At 40.3% G+C, this 24,491-nt stretch overlaps 1 protein-coding gene across 1 annotated transcript in view; it reads right to left on the reverse strand.

Annotated features, from left to right (window-relative positions):
• The window catches only part of LOC102768527 (protoheme IX farnesyltransferase, mitochondrial), a 119,458-nt gene that overhangs the window by 74,737 nt on the left and 20,230 nt on the right, over nucleotides 1-24,491 (reverse strand). The window contains exon 4 of the mRNA XM_006762741.2: nucleotides 13,655-13,779. Coding sequence (XP_006762804.1) covers nucleotides 13,655-13,779 — 125 coding nt within the window. The remainder of the gene's footprint in view (nucleotides 1-13,654; nucleotides 13,780-24,491) is intronic.

Genomic DNA, 24,491 nt, shown 5'->3' on the forward strand with positions numbered 1-24,491 from the left:
CAACCGTAGGTGTGAACCACTGGTGGTCCGTGAGGTCCGAAAGGTTGGCGACCACTGGTTTAAGGAAACCTTTGGAGTAGCGGCCGCCAACCTGTGGTCCGTGGACCACTGGTGGTCCGTGTGGTCCGAAGGGGTGGCGACGGTTGCTCTAAAGTATTCATCAACCACCTAAGAGTGGACTTGCTGTTAAATGAGACTGAGCTGGCTGGCTTCAATGCCTTGGCAGCCTCCATAAACAAACCTTTTAACACCTAAGCCTATAGTGCCTTGGTTAAGAAATCAAACCTGAGGACAGTCAACCACAAACAGCCACTGAGGTTTTCCCAGATAAAGCGCTGCTTAAGCTTCAGCCAATCAAATACGTTCCCAGCTCTGGGATGGCATCTTCTCTGAAAGCCTTTCCCAGCGCCTCTCCTTTCCACTTCCAGTTTGGTGCTGCCCAACTTGAATCATTTTTGCTCAAATAAACTCTTAAAAATGTTAAGATGCCTCAGTTTATCTTTCAATACCTTTTTTACAGAAGACTGTAACGTTAAAGTCACCTGCTGGCATCCTGAGATACTTGGAAGTAAAATACCAATGACATATCCAGAAATATTTCTTTGATCAATGAATTATTAAAAATAAATGGATTCTTTACTATCACACCATCCTATACAGACATTTAAAAAGCAAATGAGAACTCAATGTTCAATCACTATTTAGATTTCAACTTGATAGAAATAATAAAATTAAGGATAAAAATAAGCATGACAATAAAAACTAAATTTAAACAGTGGGATGAATTGGCTGCCTAATTCAAATGATTTTTTAAAATCATGTAAATTTTTTAAAACTATGCTTACAAAATAACAGAAATTCACAGTATTATATTAATAACTGTGTGGACATTTGTGAAAAAGAAATGGACTAATGAGAGAAGGGATGATTAAGAAATATGAACATGATCTGCAATCAAAGAAAGAGATTAATTGAAATGAGGCTCGCCTGAGCCCAGCGTAGCCAGCCTTCGGAAAGCAGGGCTCAGAACGGGGAGGAGGCCCAAGAAACGTTTTCCTGCTTTGCCCTGTACCAGCTTTCTCCTTGGAAAATTCCCATGACCTCTACTGATGTTAATTAAACTCAGAGCGAGAGAAGCAAGTCTGTATGTTATTCTGCCCAGATGGTAAAGAAGATCTTTAATTGTGAGGAAGGAAGAACAGAGATGTATGTTGGGGAACTGAGAGGCTCTTACTCTGATTAGGAAATGTGGGCGTTTCTTACCTTCCTGAACGCTGTCACTTCATCTGCCGCCCCTGTTCTAGGTGATGGGTTGAGTAGTGCTGGGGAATTTGCTTCTACTTTTCTTGTGATTCTACCTTTAGAAGAAGAAAGAGCTGGATGAGTCATCCTTCATTTCTGTTAGTGTGTTATTTCCAGTGTTATCCACGTGCAATATAACTCCTAAGTATATGCTCCTTGTAACCAAGTTAAGAAATAGCTAAGTATGCAGAGTAAAATATGAGAGCATCTATTTACCACTCTGCAAGTACCAGGGATGCAGATAAATAAAATACACCTCTGCAACCAAGAAGGGCCCCTCAGACGAGTGGAACATTCAGGCATGTAAAAACAAAATTGAAGTTCAACGTAAAAGAGGGGCAACTCAGAAATAAATACACAAGGAGTTATGAGAACAATGTTGAAGGTGTCAAAATCCAGACAAGGTTAAATTAAACCCTAACATACACATTTTGGGGAAAACAAGTACAAAACAAATACTGATTAAAGTGACCTTAGAGGGAAAGATTAACTACAATGAGCCTGAGACTATTTTTGTGCTACCATATACTAACTTCTAATGACCACGCTTAAGAATATCCATTTTAGGTGTCCTCTCATAACTAACAATTATATATGAGTATGACTGTAGTTCTTTCGCCAAATGACTTAGCTCTAAAGCACCGGTCGCCAACCGTAGGTCTGTGAACCACTGGTGGTCCGTGAGGTCCGAAAGGTTGGCGACCACTGGTTTAAGGAAACCTTTGGAGTAGCGGCCGCCAACCTGTGGTCCGTGGACCACTGGTGGTCCGTGAGGTCCGAAGGGTTGGCGACGGTTGCTCTAAAGTATTCATCAACCACCTAAGAGTGGACTTGCTGTTAAATGAGACTGAGCTGGCTGGCTTCAATGCCTTGGCAGCCTCCATAAACAAACCTTTTAACACCTAAGCCTATAGTGCCTTGGTTAAGAAATCAAACCTAAGGACAGTCAACCACAAACAGCCACTGAGGTTTTCCCAGATAAAGCGCTGCTTAAGCTTCAGCCAATCAAATACGTTCCCAGCTCTGGGATGGCATCTTCTCTGAAAGCCTTTCCCAGCGCCTCTCCTTTCCACTTCCAGTTTGGTGCTGCCCAACTTGAATCATTTTTGCTCAAATAAACTCTTAAAAATGTTAAGATGCCTCAGTTTATCTTTCAATACCTTTTTTACAGAAGACTGTAACGTTAAAGTCACCTGCTGGCATCCTGAGATACTTGGAAGTAAAATACCAATGACATATCCAGAAATATTTCTTTGATCAATGAATTATTAAAAATAAATGGATTCTTTACTATCACACCATCCTATACAGACATTTAAAAAGCAAATGAGAACTCAATGTTCAATCACTATTTAGATTTCAACTTGATAGAAATAATAAAATTAAGGATAAAAATAAGCATGACAATAAAAACTAAATTTAAACAGTGGGATGAATTGGCTGCCTAATTCAAATGATTTTTTAAAATCATGTAAATTTTTTAAAACTATGCTTACAAAATAACAGAAATTCACAGTATTATATTAATAACTGTGTGGACATTTGTGAAAAAGAAATGGACTAATGAGAGAAGGGATGATTAAGAAATATGAACAACTATTGAAAACTAAGCCAAAAAATGTACTATTATGGAATGGCACGAAACGATTAAGTCAAAGAATTTCACATAGAATGATATAATGTGCATTGTAGTAACTCCTCACCGGGGAATAGGTAAATGCAGGCTGGAATTTTTATTGTCTTTGAAGGGGCTGATATTCAATGGACTTAAATTTCACAAAGAGCGGTGTGTTACTCTATTACAATTAATGGCACTTTCTGAAACATAATGCCTCAGTAGAGAAATAATTGTGAACACATTTGAAATATCCAGGTGTTTCTTGAAGCAATTTACATTTGACCTTTCTTGACTTTACCTTTTGGATGCTAGAACAGTACTATCCCCCCTTTTAAATTTTAAATAATGAGCTCTTCTATAATATAGCTCAAGAAGATACCCATGCCCGCAAGCCAGCAGCCTCACCTAAGAGCAAAGATTCAGCACCATGGCTTGAGTCTATGGAAGTGGCTGAGAGCTTTTGTGCTTCACTTTTCTCAGCATGATGAAAATAAGTACAGAACACTATACCCCTTGTTTTAGTTGTGAAGAATTCTGTTTTCATAGAAAGCATTTTCTTTTCTTCAGAAATATATTTTTTTAAAATTTTGGTAAATGATGCTACATTAAAATATTTGCTTTATTTCAAAGGCCAGAACTGAGGTGGTGGTGGTAAGTGGTGGTGGTGGTAGGGTTGGGGGGGGGCACAAGGCAAATTTAACCTACTGACAGGTTTTGTTTGGTATGCACAGAATTAAAAAAAAAAAAAAAGGAGCCAACATTTTCCATTTAACATTCAGGAAATTTCATCTCAAAATCCAAGTATCTAGCTTATATTGAAAACTTGGAGGTTCTAGCAACATGGCCAGCATTTTTCTAGGCCAATGACAATAGCTGCTCGCCTGGCCAACACATGCATGTGCCAACTCAAGAATCACCACCAGCCCTAAAACAGCAAGTAGAACATGGAAGGAAGGGACCCAAGAGCATTGGCCTCTGAAATGGAAAACATCACTGAGGGTAACTAAGGTGAGTGCCTTGTAAACAGAGAATAGCTTTTAAAAAATGCTATTTCTGAGGCTATGTGTCTATAATCACTTTCCAGCACATAACAGGTGCTTGGATCTAGGCAGCCCTGTGGTCTCAGATGAGGACAGTGGAGGGAGAGGAGGCTGGAGAAGAAACAGACCCTAAAGAAACTGTAGGGTCAAAGTTAGGATTCTCTTCTCTATCATCAGAATAATAGAAAGCCATTACTTGTGGTATGGCCTTATCAGCAACAATCAGTGGTTGCCCGACATCTACAAGGTAGGCCTCATAGCTTTAGCAGGCATGTGGGGCCCCTACTGACCTCCCCTGCTCACTGCCTCAGCCAGACCTCACAGCGCCCTCCCCTCCTTGTGATGTTTCTGCTGTGCTGCAGTGTTTGCAGGCTCCGAGTGATCTCCTGTGTACAAGAGTTCACATTTCTGTGTTGCTACTCATGATGTTCTCCGTCTGGAAAGTTCCCCTCTCACACGCATCTACCTGGTAGATACCCACGTAACTACCTGATAGCCCGGTCACTTCTCTGAGAAGCGTCCCTGACCTCCAAAGGTAGAAATGATTGCTCCCCACATCTTGCACTGCTTACACCTAAGGAACTGCCTACATTCCACACCAATACCAACATGTTTTATTGTTTTATTGTACTTTATATATCTGTCCTCTCCTATCATACCTCGAACTACTTCAGAGTAGGGACCAATCATTACATCACTAACAAAAGAAATCAATAAATGTGTAAGGATCCTTTCTGAAAGTAGCTTTCAAGAAATGGCCCCAGTGTAGTATCAGCACCTTCTCTATTTATGGAGCATCTTGCTTTCTGGTGCTGGGAACTCAGGATCACTCTCCAGAGGGTACGCGAAAATCAAGAGGATTTCAACAGCCTCCCCCACTTCAATAATTTTAACCTGAGTTAAGGAGAATAATCAAAATTCTGTGCAAGAGAGACCTAGTTCAGACACATTTTCCTGTCCTTCACTGGCATTGAAGCAGAGTCTTAGAGCCAGAATGCTCACCTAGTTCCGATGAAAAGGGTCATTTTTTATATAGGCAAGCCAGAAGTATTCAGAATGACTGAGTATCTGTTGAAAAATGTACACACTAGTTTTCTTTTTATAGGAAAACACGTTAGATTTTTTAATTAGGGGACTGTCCACATCTATATTCAAGGTTGACCGCATGCTTATTTAAACAAGCCTATTTTGCTGTTCGGTCAGTCACTTATTCAACCCAAGTGAAAATCATGGAGGGAATCCAGGCTCAGAAAACAGTGTTCTTTACCAATACCCTAATTCACAAGCCCCCGAATACTTCTGTATGTATTGGGAATCTGGTCTAAAGATCTCTTTATATCCTTAAAGCCAGATGTTACATTTAATTCGTGTTATTTCATATTAGGAAATAACATCAGGGACTTTGAGAGAGGGGTCTTTATCCACATAGCTTCAGGCAGCTGTTTAAGGCAATGATCCACAGCACTGTGTAATCCTTGTTCAGTACACCTAACGGCAGCAATATAAGCAATGGTACGTTCTAGATCAACCATACTTATGCTAGAAGCAATACCAGAATAGTCATACTTTTACTAACATATATTAATGAAAACATTAGGATATTACATCAGACTTTTATTTCAGTGATATTTTTCTTTTCTTATAAGCTAGCAGGTAAATATTTTCCAGGACTAAAGAAACCTCAGTTGGAATAAAAGTTAAAACTGCATATTAGTATTTTAAGGTTACAAAGTATATTTTAAGGCATAAGGATACTCTAGGTTACATTACATAAATCTTATTAACTACAAAATTTCTCTTTTGTTGCCCGCTATCTCTCCATGCCATCATTCAAATCCTTAGTTTCTTTGTTCCCTGTGATCGCTGCTTCCAGGAGACATCTGGCATAGGATCTGAGGAAAATGCCAGAGTGAAGTTTTCCTTAAGATTAATCACATAGGTAAGTCACTTCCCTTTCTGCCAAACAATACTTTCTAAACCTTCGCAAAGGACTAGGTGGTCATGAAAATGTGAGTTTTAGAATTTGCTTAATCATTTACACATAGATTTTAAGGTCAAAAGCTTGCCTAAAGAAGTTTGGAGCTCCATTACTGGGTAAAAATAGCAACAGACAAAGAATGATCAGAAGATGATCTGGGTAAAAGGAGTGTAGGTATAACAAACTGCTCCACTGTCTCACCACCCCTAACCCTCCACCCCAATTCTGGCTCCTACCCAATGTCTGGGAACTCAGTATGGAAATCAAAATGACCAAATTATCCTGATTTTAAAGCATAAATATCAAGGGATAGGAAATTTTAATGTATTGAACCTTAAAAGCAGTTTGTCACTGGGGCAAAAAGGGGGAATAGGAGATAAGCACACAGTCCTCAGCCATCAGCCACAGTCAGTTCCCACATCAGTGCCAGCAGTCAGCCTAGAGTCACCTCGCCTAGAAAACAGCGAGGGGTCTGGGGTTAGAGCAGAGAACAAGCGGCTAATGGGATTCAGAACAAACTACTGGGAAAGGCCAAACACACTGAAGATTGACAAAAAAAGATAATCTGGCAAGAAACTCAGCTTGGCTTCTGCTAGACTCTAACTGGAGGTAATTGGAAGAAAATAAGATTCTGAAAGCATGGGGGATGTGTGGCAAAAACAGACCAAACGTTTATATTAATAACAACAATAATAGCTAACATTCACTAAGCACTTAGCATATAGAGAGTATAAGTGCTTTAAGTCCTCCCAATCTCATTACAGAAACATACACTATGGTACGTTCACCTCCAGTACTTAGCAGCAAGAATGCCAGCAGGTAATTTGGTGGAAGAAAGTCACTAATGGAAACAGCCTTATTCCAGGGTGGTGCTTGGACCAGGACATTTCGGCTGAGGGAAAAAAGGGGTAAACGAGGAGCCCATGGTCTACAAGTTCTGCTCCCAATTTGACCATTTTCAGATATGTCACCAGTGACATCACTAAGCTTCATCTCAATCTTCCACAAACACTGGAATAATACCACCCCACCCACCAAATTACTGTAAGAAGCAAATAAAATAATAACCAGTTAATAGGGTATGTAATTTATAAAATACTATCTACAAAAATATGTTCAAATTATCATCTCTGCATTTGCTGGCAAAACTTCATCTAGAGTTATCTTAGTTATAAATATCTATGCCAAACCCACTCTGCTTAGATGGATCATTCTGGAGAGTGAATCAAATGTAATTTAGGAACTATTTGGGGTTATATATTCAGGAAAAGAGACTGCATTTAAAATGCATTTTCCTTTTGACGTTCAGTCATGCTCATGATTTTCCTTTTACAAAGAACATATTTAGTTGGAGAGTCTTTCCCGAATACTTTTCAGAGACTCTATGCAACCTGATCCAGTGCAGTAGCTAATCTGAATCATCAAAAGGCCACAGTTACGGACCTCAGAGGCCATTGGAGGAATGCAAGTTGTCCCCCAGTTAAAACATCAAAGTCCAACAAATCACAACACTCAGAAGAAAAATATATTTCTCATATTGATTTTTCTTACTCAAATGATGCTCAATAAATGGCATCACTGGCATTTGCTAACTTCAGTTCTATTCTCCTAGAATACAACACCACATTTAATAACCACTTTTGTTCAACATGAAAGATGAAAGTCAATTCCTATTGCTCAAGGCAGACTGCAGAGTCAAAACAAATGAAACATCAGAGAAAGGGAAAATGGAGAAAGATGCATTAGATATTAACCTCATATTCAGGAGAAAACCGAAAAATCTTTATCTGTTTCTCCTTCAGAGTTTTAAAGGCTGTAAGTTTTATTTTGCCCAACCCACCCTATAATTCAGAGCTCTTTATCCAAAGCCCTTCCTTTTTACCTTATTTCAGCCATGAAAATTCTCTCAAGTATTGTCAGTATGAAACAAGAAACATGTCTCTTCTTGACCCTGTATTTCATTTCCTTCCGTAAAAATTCTTAATTCAAAGATACACTAGATCCTAAAAATAACATACCTTATCAGCTTTATCTTTCTAATTATAACCTACCTGTCTGATGCGAAATTCTACTTATGTTTTGTGCCTTTCTTATAATTTTCTCCAAAATAAAGTCTCTGAGAACATCAATGGTTCTTCTTAAAACTAAGTCTAGGTTATAAATTCATTCATCACGTATTTGATCTTTCAAAAGAGCCATTTTTGAAATCCCATGAACCTAGACTTAAACAAATGAGCTAATGTATGTAAAATGCTTAGAACATTACTTGGCATATAGCAAGTACGAAATAAGTGTTAGCTGCAACTGTTGTTATTATTAACACTTCTTGCTACAAAGCACAGGGCAGATCCCCACAACAAGGTTATCCAGCCCAAACTGTCAAGAGTTTAGAGGTTGAGAAACCCTGTATTAAAAATTAAAGGATCTGGCTGGTTGAACATTCGAAACATCTGCACTTAAAAAACCCTAAAAACTGCAGAAAATGCCCATCGGGTTTGGCCTGGTAGATAAAGCACTGGGCCACAGACGGAAGGGCCCCAGGGTCAAGGGTCTGTACCTAGCTTGCAGGCTCAATCCTGGTCCCCAGTCCCAGTAGGGGCATGTGTAGGAGGCAACCAATTGATGTGTCTCTCCTCCTCCCTTCCACTCTCTCTAAAAATCAATGGAAAAATATCCGTGGGTGAGGATTAAGAAAAACAAACAAACAAAAAAACACCCCCAAAACTGCAGAAAATATGTAAGTCCTAATGATAGTTAATAATCCAATCTACATACTTTAAGCCTAAGACCTGATGGACAAAAGTGGGTGCCTAAGAGCAAAATGGATAAAACTCACCCGTAAACATAAATTGACCAAAAAGCATTAAAAAAATCCCCCAAACAAAAACTAACTCTACCTCCTAAATAATCAATACAACTTAATTCAAAAGGGCACATCTAATGTTACCTATAAACCTGGCATAGACTTTCTAACATGCAGTGTTGATGACGACCACTCTCACATGCTGTCAAATGGAAGTTTAAGTTTATACGAAACAAACTAAAGGCCTTCTGAAAAGAAATTTAGCTGTACTTAAAATACGTATCTTTTTGCCTTAGCTGGTGGGGCTCAATGGTGGGAGCACAGTCCCGCACACCAGAAGGTGGCAGGTTTGATTCCTGGTCAGGGCACATACTCAGGTTGCGGGTTTGATCCCCAGTTTGGATGCATAAGGGAAGCAACCGATCAATGTTTCCCTTGTACACTGACGTCTCTCTCTCTCTCTTCCATCCTCCCTCTAAAATCAATTTTAAATATACATATTTTTTAAATTTTAAGTTTTTATTTTGAAAAACTACACATCTTTTAACACACCACATGATTTTGGAAATCTATTGAAAGACATAGTTAAGGACATGTTCAACAACTTAGCTACAGGAATTGCAGTTCAGCATTGTTTATGCTGAACAAAAGACTGGAGATCTCTAAAATGTCCAATAAGAAGAAATTGATTAAACAAATCACGTTGTATTTATATAGAACTCTTAAAATCATGTTATAACAAATACTTACCTGGAAGGATGTTTCTGATATACTATTTATGGAAAAATATACGAATTACATATAGTATATAATTCATTTCCATGAGAAAAATTATATCGGAAGATGTGTGCCTGTGTGCTAAAGAAGTCTATAAATGCACTAGGATGACACTGGTTAATAAGATCATAGAGGTTTCAAGTGTTGACAAGGGGTCGTGTAAGCACTATGAGGGCAGGAATCTGGTTTGCTTTCTGCTATAGCTCTAACACACAACAGTGTCTGCCATAATGGAAAAATAAAACAAAAACTTGTTCTTTTTGCTTATCTGCATTTTCTCACTGTTCTGCAATAAATAAATTATTTGCATAGCACATTTTTAAAATGTTGCCTTAAAAAGAATAATTCAACAGCTAAACTAATTTTTTTACAACTAGAAATGGAAATGCCACCTACTTCACAGGGCCACAGGTTTAAATAATAATTTATGTAAATATTCCTTGTAAACTTGGAAGCACTGCATAAATGTCAGAAATGAGTTATTTTGTTAAGATCATATATTTCAAAGTTAAACCAGTTTCATATACGCTTTGGCTGGTAGCCTTCCTCTCAGCAGTTTCACTTCCGGTACTTTGTGTTACCTTAGAAGCGAAAATTTGCAATAATAGAGAACTGGTTGAGAACTGGCGCATCCATGAAATGGAATAGTATGTCACAATTAAAATGTATCCTGTAGAAATGTATTTATTGACATATACTCTTAACCTTTTTAAAAAATTCATATATGTAACATAAGTAAAATAATCCTCAATACAGTTTATTATAACATCTATGAAGTCAAATATTCAAAGTAATTATGATAATTTTTATCTTTTTAAATTTCTTCATTCATTCTACTTGAATTTATTCAGTTTTTCACTTTTAGTCATTTGTTTCTCAAGATTCAATCAGTCAAAGCCATCAACAATATTTTATCTTTTAGTGGCTAAATTAAAAACATTGTATGGATGGCTTTCATCCTTTGAAGGCATACCTGCTTTAAAGCCACATTATAGTGTCAAATTAAGCACATGTATATTTTATAAACCATGTAATTCCTTTCTACAGTTTAATGTTAGTGGTTTCATATACATATCTTTATGCACTAGTCACTACTTCATAAATCAGAAGCTGAATCTCATTTTCTCTCCTTAAAACAAATGTAAGAATCATTTTCCAAGGCTTTATTTTTCCTACTTTCACAAAGAGATCACAGAAGTAGGGTACAAAGAAGAGTCACTCAGAACTAAATTAATAACAGCTAAAAAAAAGTATTTAGAAATGTGAACTGGATTGGAATTCCTTTATAAACACGGCCAGTAGGAATTTTTTCTCCCATGGATCTCTATTAGAAGCTGAAGAACTCTTATAACTACCACCACATATATGCATTCTTGAGTGAACACGAGCTCCCTAAAAAAAGTAGTAAGTGCTTCCATTTCCCCAAAGACTACGTCTTTATCTGGTATTCAAAAACTCAGCTAAACCCTTGTTGTCTAGTATTACACTAATTAAAGGCACTAATGAAAATGCCCTCACCTTCCTTTAACTTGATTTTACAAGAATGCCTACCAACACTAGAACTAAAACATTTCCAACATGTTATTTATAGAATATCATAATTTGGGAAGCTGATCAATAACATAACAACAACAGAATTGTACAGTTATGGGAATCAGCAAAAATTTTAAACAATTGTGAAGCTTCCAACTGAAATTAGAGCCCAAGAAAAGTGGAAGAAAGCAATATGTTGAATACAAGAAGATGAAGCCATTATTCATGTACCCAACAAGCACCAATCAAGGTGACAACATGCCCGATAATGGAGAGGGCTGTGGGCGGAAGGAGGGGAAAGTGTCCCAAAGGAAGAGCAGGGAGGTGCTAGGTGAGTGGCAGGGAGGGCTGGACAGCCCACGGAGGCAGGAAACACTCAGCACCAGGAGGAATCCCATCATGTACTCTGAGGCTTTCCTTAGGAACCGTTTAAAACCCACAGACCCCACCCACTTTCTACTGTGAATAAACTTCCTACAGACTCTGAAAAAAAGTGCCACCTAAACTCATAGTCTTCTTAAAGTTTCTAAAACCTAGGTCTATATTCAGTTTCTGTAAATTACTGATTAAATGTAAATCACTCCATTTCTTTCCTCCAGATACTGTCTTGCTACAACTGACAGGTATTTTATTTTTTTTTCCATGATAAATTCTTTGAACTACCTTTTTTAGGGCAGCAGCAGGTTGGGGGTGTCACAGCTTCAACTCAAGGTGGCTCTGTATTATCCTATAAAAGCCTAAAATGCTAAGTGTCCGGTTGTCCATTCAACCATCAAAGTGTAATATGTTAATAAATGCTAAGCCGCTCAATCGCTCGCTATGACGTGCACTGACCACCAGGGGGCAGACAGTCGACTGGTTTATCAGTCGCTATGACATGCACTGACTACCAGGGGGCAGACGCTTCGAGGGGCATGTTAGCTTGCTGCTGGGGTCTGGCTGACCGGCACTGAGCGAGACGGGACGGACATGCCCTGGAGTCCTCTTGTGGTTCGTCCCCAGCTGGCCAACCTCCTGGATCTCTCCCTGGCCCCGATAGTGCACTGGTGGGGTACCTCAGCCTGGCCTGTGCCCTCTTGCAATCCGGGACACCTCGGGGGATGTTGGAGAGCAGGTTTCAACCTGATCCCTCAAGCCAGGCGGAGGGACCCCACTGGTGCATGAGTTTGTGCAATGGGCCTCTAGTCTTTTATAAAATCCTGGCATTTCTGCTAACCATTTGATGTTTATTAGTTTGTTGTTCTTACCGTTTTGTGTTTTTTTTCCTGAATTCATTTTAAACCTTTCATTTAAATCTATGTAATTCAAACAGGAGACAGCAGTTAGTACCTCAAAGGTAAATACAGCTCTTCAATTTTACACACAAGCCTGGAAACTCGACTAAGTTCCTGGCTGAATCTTATGGCCTAGATTTATAACTAAACAAAGGTAAAAACTTAAAGTTTTTTCGCAAAAGACCCAAAATAGCCATATAAATCCATTTAGCTTATATTGCTTTTCACTCAAATTTTCATTAAAAACATGTTTATTGTGAAACCATTATTATTCTCTTAGCCAAGAAATATGGGAGGGTAGCAAAAGGAAGGAGCGACTTGGAAGAGGTGGCATCACAGGCCACAGGCGTCGACAATACTGCTGTGAAGTGGGAGGGCTATTTGAACTCAATATAAGACTGTTTTGACTTTAAAAATAATAACAAAAAAATAAATCTTACTTGAAATAGATTCATACTTCTCCAAGTAACTGATAAGACTTTATAAAAACACAATGAATGTAGTCATTATAACACTAAAATTCCCATATTTTATAGACTACCAACTTATATATCCACTCAGCCAAGCTGTTTTCCTGCTGCTGACTTGAGTTCCTGTTTTAAAGCTGTGCCAGTTCCTCTTGGGTGTTCTTGTGATGAAAGCAAACAGCTTTCCCTAAGTTTTAGCCAAGCTCCTTCACATAGTTATCTTATGAAAAAGCCACAACGTTGGGGCACACCACAATGACAGACAGGAGAAAAAAATCTTTTAGAGAATTATTTTGATGTTTAAAATAAGGGGTGGGGGGAGGAAGATGCATTAAACATAAGATGCTAATGAAATAACGTTAATTGAAAATAATTTGCTAAATAAATAACATGCTAAATACAATTAGCTAATTAATAAAATGCTCATTTTGATATAATCTGATGCCAGACACCAGGTTTCTAAATACTGAGTTACTAATGTTTTTTAAAAATTGGATATACATTCTTTTTTGTATACTAGTGACTTAAAATGCAAAATCAAAGGAAAGAAAGAGGAGCACACAATGATGAGCTCAGGGAAATGTACCGGAAATGGACAAGAATGGAAACGTTTGACAGCTTTAAAGTACTTTCTAACACAAGGCATGCTGGTTCCTTGAAGCAGATACGCTATTATTTTCTCGCCGGAACATAACTGAAAACCATTCACCTCAAAAGAAAAGACACCTTGGGTACACTGTTACAACTTCATAGTAACTCTTCATGCTTTTGTGACTTTGGAAGTTTTTTTAACAACGTGGTAATACCACAAGCTTGGAATGAGTCACAGTATCATGATCTACCTGGAAGGCGATAAACCCACCTGATTGATGGAGTTGGCAGCACAGGATGCCAGGCCTGTTCCCACAGAAGTGAGCAGAAAACAGGACAAGTCGAAGGGCCCCGGGGCCAATGCGAATCCCGCTGAGGTGGTGCTGACAACCAGAGCTGAAACAGAAGCAGAGCAGACATCTCGTTACCAACACAGGCCCCACACTTCTGCCGTCTTCCAGGGAACCCAACCAAGGCTAACCTTCCTCTGAAAAACAAACATTTTTCCCACTATAAACATTCTGTGTGCTCGTCACAGAAAAATACTCCTTTTCCTTTAATTCCATTATACATGAGAGAAAAAATAAGGTGGATGTTTTAGACTGAACCACTCTCTTATTCACTCAACACACATGTATTGAATACCTCCTTCACAACCAGTACTATGCTGGGCATTAGGCGCTGTGTGGGATGAAGGGATGAACGAGGTCTCATTCATGCGCTCCGAATTTATTTGATGGGGAGTCGACAGACAGGCAGTCATAACTGTACAACACAAGGCAGGAAAGGGCAAGGCCCTGCTCTGTGGGTCTTAATTCTACCTGAGCAGAGGGCTTGCCTGGTGGCCCCAGGGCCCAGAGATGACAAGAGGATGACTACAGCCATCAACAGAAACAAAGAGAAGAGGCAAGAAGCAGAACCAAAGCCATGCAATCTGAGCATCCACGGTGACTGCCCCCTTTTTTTAAGCCCTGGTCCTTTTTTCCTGGGGGTTTGCAGAAGCTACAGGGCCAGGAAGTGTCTGAGAGTGGTACTGACACAGGGCTGCAGAAACTGAAAAAATGACCACTGTTAGTGAATTAACTGGTGAAAGAGACTTCAAGAAGATGGCATTTAAACGGGACCCTCAGTGGGACGTAGAAACAGGAGAGGAGTGGGATGGGCAACGTTATAGGTGGCTGGATAATTCCAAGAACCAGCACAGGGGCAAGAGATCACTGTCGAGACTCTAAAGCACCTGTGACATCTGCCTAGATTGTCAAACCAAACAGCTAGGAAGCATTTTTGAACTCTCCTTTCTCTCCCTTCTCTACATCCCACCCCTTGCAAAGTACAGTCTGTTCTCCTCCACAACGCATTTCAAACACACCTGTGCTGCCATCGTCTCGTCCCACAGCTCACGGCCGAGGTGGTGCTGCCACAGGGACAGTCAGCAATGCCTGGAGACAGAGTGGTTGTCATGACTGGAGGGGCTGGATACTGCTGTGCTCCAGTGGGTGGGCGCCAGGGATGCTTATAGACATCTTAAAGAACAGCCCCCCAAAGAGAACTTTCTGGACCCAAATGTCATATGCTGATACTGAGAAACATGTCATCTAGCCCAAGCTATTATCTTGCCTGGAAAACTGGAAGGGCCTTGTTCCTTATTGGTCTCCTCTTTCTTCACCTTGCTCCAGCACGGATGATATTTTAAAATGTACACAGATCTGCTGCATAGGAAATGCTTTGCACTACACCTGGAATGAGATGCAAGCTCTCTCCCCAACCACACAAGTGCACTGGTGCCTCTCTCGCTCACTGACTCGTCTCCCCTCACAGGACCTTCTGTTTTTAAGCCAAGGTCCTTCTTGCCTCTGGGTCCGTGCACTTCCGCCTCCTCTGCCTCTCTCACCATCAACTCCTTCTCATCCTCCAGATTTCATCGTATTACCGCGTAGAGAGAACGGTGATCCTCATGTCTGCAGTGGTCCTCCCAGCGACTCCTCCCTCACAGCATCCTTCATTATCACACACAGCACTCATCATGCAGTGGCCCCACATGGAACATGGGTCCCTGGAAGGCGGGAGCCCCGACCTAGTTCTCTGCCATACTTTCAGGGTTACCACTAGGCCAAGTACAGAGCAAAATTTGCCAGAGGAAGAGGAGGAAGGGTGGCGGCTGTCAGATGGCAGAATATCAAGTTGAGGAGCTGGCATTTCATTTGACAGGCAGTAGAGACAGTCTAATGAAGAAAGTGACCCAAAACTGCAAGTTTAGCCTGGTAGCAATGGGCACCAGGACTTACAACAGGCACAGTTGTGCAGAGAAACAATGCGAGAGTCTGTGCCATTAACCCACTGTGCATAAATGTAGTAACAGTGGGAACCAGACAGATGTAAAGGGTATTTTGATGGAACAACTGTTAGGACTTCTTAACTGTGAAAGGTGGAAGATAAAGTAACAGCACAAAAGAATAAAAGGTAAAGGGCTGCACCTGGGTGCATGAAGAAGGACCACAGTGACAGAAATAAGGAAATCGGGGGAAGGTGATCCAGCTGGCTGGGCTCGGAAAAGGCGCTGCCTTTGAGGAACTGTAGGCCATTCAGGTAGAAGCGTACAGAACATTACACTGGAGCCCAGGAAAGAGATGGAGACGGTGGGAGGCCCAATGCTCTGAATCCTGCACCCACAGACCATGGCTGAGCCCCAGAGAACAGCCAGCAAAGATAGTGAAAAGGAGTGTATCAGAAACATCAGAATTTTACCTTTGGGAGTAAAGGAATCCTGACAGACCCAGATAAAGAATATTTGGAGAAAGAATCAGGAGAATGAGGTATCATGGGTGTCAAACATGTGAGGGCTACAGGAGGTAAGACTGGAAGGCACCATCGCGGACATCAACAAGCAAATGTAAATGCCAGAGAAACTGACATCCCTTCTAATGGTCACAAGTTGGCTGGCATGCCCTTCAGTCCAATTTTATCAGCAGCATCTAGAAACTTTATAGTCCTGCCATTGGACATGCCTTGTGCCTAACACTTAGGCCAGGCACAGGCTTCTTCATATTTCTATTTATTTGATTGGGATCAATATAATTTGCAAAGGTGACTTAAATGCATGTGTGGAACCAGAAGTTCCTAGACAGCGTGTATTTGGCAAAGGGGTCCTTCTTTTACCTTGGTGGTCCCACACAGGGTGTGTACCTGAGCCTCCCGGGGAAGCGTTGCCTCCAGAAAAGAGGACAGAGGTATAGGCTTGAGCAGGTAGACTGAAGAACAAGGCCCAGGAAAGAGAAACAGGTTTGGATAAAGGTGGGGAGACAAACAGAAGATGAGCAGCTAAAGGCAAACAGGGGGCTTATTGGAAGTCACAGAGGCACACGCAGGAGAAGAGCAGCTGGCTCAGGCTGTACCCGTTTCTCCGCTCTGCCTGGCCCACACGCTGCACTACAAGTCAGAACACAACCCTCTCACCTCTGTACCGAACAGCAGCGAAAGCCCCGTGGACCCAGGGCAGCAATCCAAGACTAAACACGATTTCAAAGGAAACATCCTGAAGAAACGTTTAGCTCTCTAATTCTCTAACGACTTAGGCCCAAAAAAAGAAAGCCACAGTGATTCCAGCTTTGGAAACAGTAGTTGAGTGGATATAGAGGATATCTTATGCAGGTGAGACAGGACAAGAACAGCCTGTCATGGAACAGCCAGACCTGCACACATTTAGTGACCACCAAGAAAACAGCATTTTTAAAAGAGCAAACAAGAGTCCTTTCAGGATACTCAAACAGCTCCGTTCTCTGATATCACACCGTCCAGCGCAAAGCCTCAGGGACAGGCTGCGTGCCACACTGCGGCATCCTCTGCACCACTCCACGGCCTCCCGGTGGCTGGCGACTCCACACACGCTGCCCTGAGTGTGCGACAAGGCAGGGCTGGAAGAAATGTCCTTAACACCCAGCCACCCCTCAGCTGTACAGAAGAATGCTGCTGCCCAAGAGAGGCTGATGGTGTCAAGGGAAGACTCTGAGAGGAGAGAGGCTGCATGGCATTCCCTTTCAAAATGAACTAAGTAAATTTCTTTTATCCACAGAATAAGTCAGTCAAAATAATTCATGACTATTTTAAGGCCTTGAACCTTTCATCAGAAGTAGACTGCTTATAAGGTGTTTATAGAGCATAGAAAATCCTTTCTCGATATATAATTAGCAAAAGCTAGAGTCACCAAAATAAAGAACCTCTAAACATCCAAATAAAGAATACCTCTAAATATCCAAATTACATTTTGTATAGTGTTTTATAAACAAATACGAAAAATCAATTAACACCTAGTGGACAAGAGAGCACCATAATCATTAAGCTGTCAAAATAAAAATGCTGTAAGAAGAAAATTCACTTTAAAATAAAAAAGAATATGTAGTTACATGAATGCGAAACTCTTCATTCATTTTTTTCTTTACATTCACCTTAGGGCTTAAATGAGTGATGAATAATATACAAAGCACATCAAATTTTAACTAATGGGTTCAACTGATAAGTTGAGAGATAGAAAGTGGTTTACAAAAAACTGACAAAGGCAAAAGGTAAGACATGATCATAAATTTAAAAAACAGAAATAACTGCCTAATTTTAAAATGTACAAATTGTGAATGGTAATATGCATTACAAAATTATAAGGATGATTATTACAGCCAAGGAAACTGGAATTTTGTAGAACATTTCCAAAAAAGATCAAAAGCTAACAAAGAATGTATTATACTTACTGCATCAAAGCAATTAAGTTAAAGAAAGAGAAGGGTGGAGGATTGATAAATTGTGCAAGGAGAACTGACCAAAGCAATACTCTCATACGGCACTGCCACAACTGTAATTAAGCTCCTCATTGATTTCCTGGGATTCATTACAGGGAATCATTTTACAACACCCGGATCTCATTAAAAGTGAATGTAATACATTCTTTCATTAATAACATTTGAAATTATATTTTATTTGGTAATCTCATATTCTGTCCCTTCACAAGTAAACATAAAATCAATGCTGCCCACAAAGCATGACCCATCTGATGGAGGCGGAGGACTGCTCCGAGGCCCGAGGATGACGCCGGAGGCCCAAGGAGGAGGAACCTTCCCAGCCTCATGGAGCCTGCCTCATCCCGTCCTCGCTCCTGGCGGGTGTCCAGCCAGGGAACCACAAGCACCCCCATGCAAAGATTCACTAACAGCCTGTGGGGTGCTTAGTGAAAGGCAGTACTGATTATAAGGCCCAAGTGTTTCACAACTCAACCTCTCCAGTCAATCTCTTCTGACCCATCCCATCATCAACAGGATTCAGCAGAAACGATCTCTTGTCTGCCTGCTTTCTCCAAGGAGTTCTTACATATGCTCTCCGTAATTAAAACAACATTATTTTGAAATAGTCACAATTAGGCAAGTCCGTCCGGCCTGGAAGAAAGCCAGCGTCCCTGGTGTGAACTATGGGTGGCCTCAGAGCAGAGCAGGCCACAGTTGACGCTGGAAGGGAAACAGGCCTCAGCCCAAGAGAGGCGCAGAAATGAATTCTGTCAACAACCAGAGGGCCTGGAAGAGGACGCCGGACCCCAGGAGAACCACAGCCCTGAACAAGCACACTGACTCCAGGCTGGTGAGACCCTCAGCAGAGAATCCAGCCGTCCGTGCCTGGACTTCTGAAATAGTCACTTTGTGTTGTTTTAAACTGCTAAGCTTGCGGTAACTTGTTTTGCAGCAAGAGAACACTAATACCTACTGTAACAAGGGAGGCATTTAGGAAAGGCGAGTCTACCAACAACAGAGGACAGACTGACTGGAGTGGATGGAGGCCACTGCAGGGCAAGGTGGGAGTGCTGAGGGCTTGGAAGGAGGGCAACAGTGCAACAGAGGGTAGATCTGTGCTTGGAAGGCGGCTGCACTTTACAGAATGAATATATGTGACCACAGCAAAGGAGCTAAACATAATTCAGTACCTACTAGTCTAATCTCCGTCCTAAGAATCCCTCCCACAGCATTCCCAATGACTGCCATCTCCAAATCTGGTGACGGGAACCGACTTCTCCCTGGGCACCTCTTCTGTAGAGAGGAGTGTTAGCTGCTGGGCAGCTCCCCCTCAAACCAAGTCAGATCAACTTCCTGGGAATCCCTACCTACGGCTGTAACTTCTGTGGCTGGAGCAACAGCTTCCTCTTAGTACCACCCTTCCATCATAGAGATGAAACAGCCCCACGTCCATGCTTTTCCGAGCTGTGTCCCCGATGACCACCCACCCCTGACTTCCACACCCCGGTGCACGCGGTGACACCTTTTAGACATGCTAGTTTTTCACTATAACAAAAGCACTTGGCACAGTGCCTGGCAGATAATAAGGCTTATTAAGTGGCATTCTTGGTAACTATTAAAACGTGGCTCCTAGAATTCTACATGACATTTTCTCTGGCTACTAAGCTTAGATATAAAAGCAGTGTATAAAGGAAGTTTGAGAAACTAACAAGACATTTCATAAAAGCGCCACACACCTGTCTTATGATCTAAGTTACTTCTTTGTCACCCTAGGGCAGTGATGGCGAACCTATGACACACGTGTCACAGGTGACACACGAACTTTTTTTTTGGTTGATTTTTCTTTATTAAATGGCATTTAAATATATAAAATAAACATCAAAAATATAAGTCTTTGTTTTACTATGGTTGCAAATATCAAAAAATTTCTATATGTGACACGGCACCAGAGTTAAGTTAGGGTTTTTCAAAATGCTGACACACCGAGCTCAAAAGGTTCGCCATCACTGCCCTAGGGCGTGAGTGGAAAGTAGTTCTTAATAAGATGGACTATAAATGACAATGATAAAAACAAAACACACATTTGTGAAGCATTATACAATGTCTGTGTTTTTACATTCATGTAAATCTCAGAACACTGCGGTTTCAAAACAGTGTGGAGACTTCAGGGTATGAGAAGAAAATGTGAAAACTTTCACTTATATTTCACTTTTTAATTCTTTCTTTAAAAGCACTTTATTTGGCATATCTTAAAATGAATATAATTCATTGGTGTACCAGTTCATGAATTTTATTTAAAAATAACTGTACATTTTATCTTATGTAAGACATATAATAATGTAAATATTGTAAATATATATATAAAATTGAAATTTTTTACTGATAAAGAACATGGCTAACAAACTTTAGAGAACGTGCTCTAAAATAAACAGCAAGACAAGCGATGGCAGGTCTTAACATTTGATTTTCTACAGGAGACCCACATGCAGACCCGCCGCGGCAGTGAGTGCAATGGAGGAGCTAAGAGTACACAGTCTGCGTGCAGTCTGGGCTCTCTGCTTTACAGATATTCTCGAACAGGTACTCCAAAGACTCATTTTCAGAAGAAAATTCAATGCAATGAAGGGAAAATACAGAAAGGCGCACACATTCACACAATCACCCCCCGCTGAAGTGCTAACTCTGTGTGCCTACACAGGACCCACGGGACCAGTGCCTGCAGGGTCACCCTCCCCAAGGAGAGCTGGGTGAGTGGGAGGAGCCTCACTGCACCTGCCACCCTTCTGCAGCAGAGGCCTTGGTCACCACCAACAGGCTCCGCGGACCGGAGAGCAGGTGCGCCAGCCTCCCAGTTCCAACATCGCAGTGCGCTCTCCGGGAAGCAGGCAGCCATCTGGAAGGGTCTGCCTTCTCCAGTATGCAAGAGGCTTTTTTGAAGCAGCTTATCAGGAATAAGTTCTGTGTGTTTTTTTAAATACTCCACACTTTGAGCATTATTTGTCTCTGAGCCTAAGCATAATGGAGGCACTTTCCTTTCTGAGATCACCAATTAAAAAGAACTATAAGGATTATATTTTAAAAACTGGTCATCTATGTCCTGCTTTTATAAAACTGTCTTTTCATGCCTCACTATTTTTTAGCACTGGCCTCAAAAGAATTAAGTGAAAAACAAAACTCCAATAAATCAATTGGGTAATTATCAACTCTGATAAAAGATTTGGCAGAAAGATTAAAACCACTGGTTAAATGGGTTTGAGGTTCTCTATAGATTTTAAATTACCCTTGTGATCTATTATATCTCATTATCCTCAATAGTGGATACTATGTAACATTGTATTCCAAATCCTACAAACCCAAGATGTATTCTCTTTAAGGCTCTTTTGTGCACAAAGCAGACAGAGAACAGACAGTTAATAAATTTGTATGTGGTTTGGTTTATGTGTGTGTCCCAGCTATGGAATAAGTTTGTTTGGTTGATCTTAAAGTTCAAAATTATATGTTAATTAAGAGGCAGGAATTAAGTCTCTTCTGATTTTCACATGAGCATGCATTATTACTTCCTAGCTGTACTTGTGATTTCCTCCTCTCTCTCCATTTCTATTAACACCTTAAGCTTCAAATGGTTCAATTTCTAATTTGAGTTTTTTAGGCTTCGTGGCTTAGCAGTGCTCTGTGAACCTCCTGAAACAGTCATCTTACCAGCACCCATATCAAAGAAGGTGGTAATTCTTATGCCTATTGTTAAGTTCAGATGAAAAGTCGATTGATGAGAGACACGGTATTTTTTCCTCAGCCACATTAAAGAATATCAATCAGAGGTAACTGATTACAAACCATAACCACTTCTGGTTAAAAGATAAGACGTTATAGAGATTTTTAACAACACAGCTGCAAAACTAGGAACTTTTGGTGCCTTCCTGTTTTCCTCTTTCTTCTTCTTATATAGTTAATGACCAAAGCTAGTCTGAAAAATCCTGGGACCAAATTAAAACTCATCACTTCAAATGCACCGTGTAACACTGTTACCAAGGGAAACATTTCAGTATGATCAAGGCAGTCAACCAGGAAGCATTTGGTTTGCATTTATAGTCAGCATTCAGAAAAGGGAGATAAAATAGCTATCAGACCTGTTTAAGTAAACATGTAAATAAAAGCGGTTTAGGAAGGTTAATTATGCAGCACTGAGGGAGATCCTGATGGTCCTTTCAATGTTTTTCCATTGCTTTTAAGCTTTGCTACTTTGTCATCCTATTTTTAGTTCTTTTTTTTCCTTCTCAATAAAGAAACATTTCTTCTCAATATACTTCATAATTAGCTAAGAAACTTTTCCATAAAACTGATGCCTACCAAAATTTTTTTAAAAAATGTATTTTTATTGAGTTCAGAGAGGAATGAAGAGGGAGAGAGAGAGACAGAAACATCAATGATGACAGAGAATCATTGATTGGCTGCCTCCTGCACGCCCCGCACTGGGGATCAAGCCCACAATCCAGGCATGTGCCCTTGACTGGAATCGAACCTGGAACTCTTCAGTTCCCAGGCCGACGCTCTCTCCACTAAGCCAACCAGTTAGGGCCTACCAAACTTTCAAGAGGAAACACCTCTTTTGAAAAATCCATTTGGCAAAAAGGAACTGTAAGTTAGGCAGTTTTCGCTAAAATAATGAGGCCTTTTCTCAGTTCTGTATCAAAATTGTGTCACTATCCAGAGAACGGATATTTGGTGATATACACTTAAAATACAAATTAATATTAAGCATATATTTAAATTATTATTCTGATTTTGACAGTATTTAGTATTTACCTACATTTGATTATTTTACACAAGACATATAACAAGTCAGTAAAATGAACCTCTCACTTGTTCTTATTTGGACATAACTACATACATATGTTAATGTATCATTATTTTCTTTTTCACTGAATACTTTCACTTATTCCTGGTAACTAAACAGTCATGCAATAATATTGGCTATGTTATTATTCAGGCATCCAAGATAATTTTTTAGCAAGAGAAATCTTTTAAAGACTTTTAAGATGATGAATGGGAAGAATTCCCTGAATGGTGTTGAAGTCTCTTTAAGAGAAACTGACAATCAATAATCACCATTTGCCAACCCTAATAGACAATTCATTGATAATGTTTACGTTCACTAAGTCTCCTGGCTGAGGACCAGATCATTTTAAATAAAACAAAGTCAAGTCTTTGAGGATCCCTCTGAGCTTCCAGGGGTATAACTTTCACAAATTCAAATAACTTGTAGAGAAACACGATAGGGCCATTTCAGTTCCCCACAGTTATGCTGAGTACAAAACAAGGTATGGGATAAAAACTTCATGACACAACAACAGCAGGTGAAAGCAGCACCTTAAAAAGCAGACAGAGGAACCACAGCACAGCAGCCAGATGTCACCTGGAACAAACTTCTCAGCCACCATAGCATTCAATGATAAAGACGGCAAAATACAGCAGGTCTTTGAATAAGGTCATTTCATTCAATGCCCTTTCCTTAAAATGATGGTCAGAAAAAAAAAAATCAGTTCAAGCAGGAACACTGTCTGTGTGGAGTCTGCACATTCTTCCATGTATGCAGGGTCTTCTCTAGGGAATCCAGTTTCCTCCCACATGCCAAAGATGGGTGGGAGTGAACTGATGTGTCAACCTGCTCCAGTCTGAGTGTGTGTGTGTGTGTGTGAAAGATGGCGTAAGTGAATTGAAGTGTCTATACTGCCTCAGTGTGTGTGTGTGTGTGTGTGTGAAAGATGTACACAAGTAAACTGATGTGTCTAACCTGCCTCAATCTGAGTGTGAGTGAGTGTGTGTTTTGAGTGGCCCTGCAAGGGAAAGGAATCCGTTCCAAGGTGGGCTACTGCTTTCTGCCTTGAGCTTTATGCTCCGACCACTGACCCTGAACTGGAATAAGCAAGTTGAAAAATAATTATTTTCCTTTAAAGTTAAAGAATTAATTTTATTTTAATTAACATTTATTAATATAGCTAGTATATATGCTTACATGTATGTATAGCTCACATTTATTTCAAAGTTTAATATTAGAAGTGTTTTGGGTTTTCATTTAGAAGTTTGGTGATTTCTATGACCAGAATTTAATTTTTATTTATATCAATTAGCCTACAGTAAAATTGGTTTGGTTATGTTGTTTTGCTTAATATTACAGTTTCCAGGAGGTGAGAGAAAAGCGGGTAGGGGAGAGGGTGTTGAATGAACTTTTCAGATAAGAAGAGTTTCTCAAAGTATGCTCTGGGACCATTCCTAACAGGCCTTTCTAGGCCCACCCCAGACCTAAAGCAAAGTAGTTTGTAGAGATGGGGCCCAGAAATTTGC

The sequence above is a fragment of the Myotis davidii genome, unplaced genomic scaffold, assembly GCF_000327345.1.
Source record: "Myotis davidii unplaced genomic scaffold, ASM32734v1 scaffold398, whole genome shotgun sequence".
Classification (NCBI taxonomy): domain Eukaryota; kingdom Metazoa; phylum Chordata; class Mammalia; order Chiroptera; family Vespertilionidae; genus Myotis; species Myotis davidii.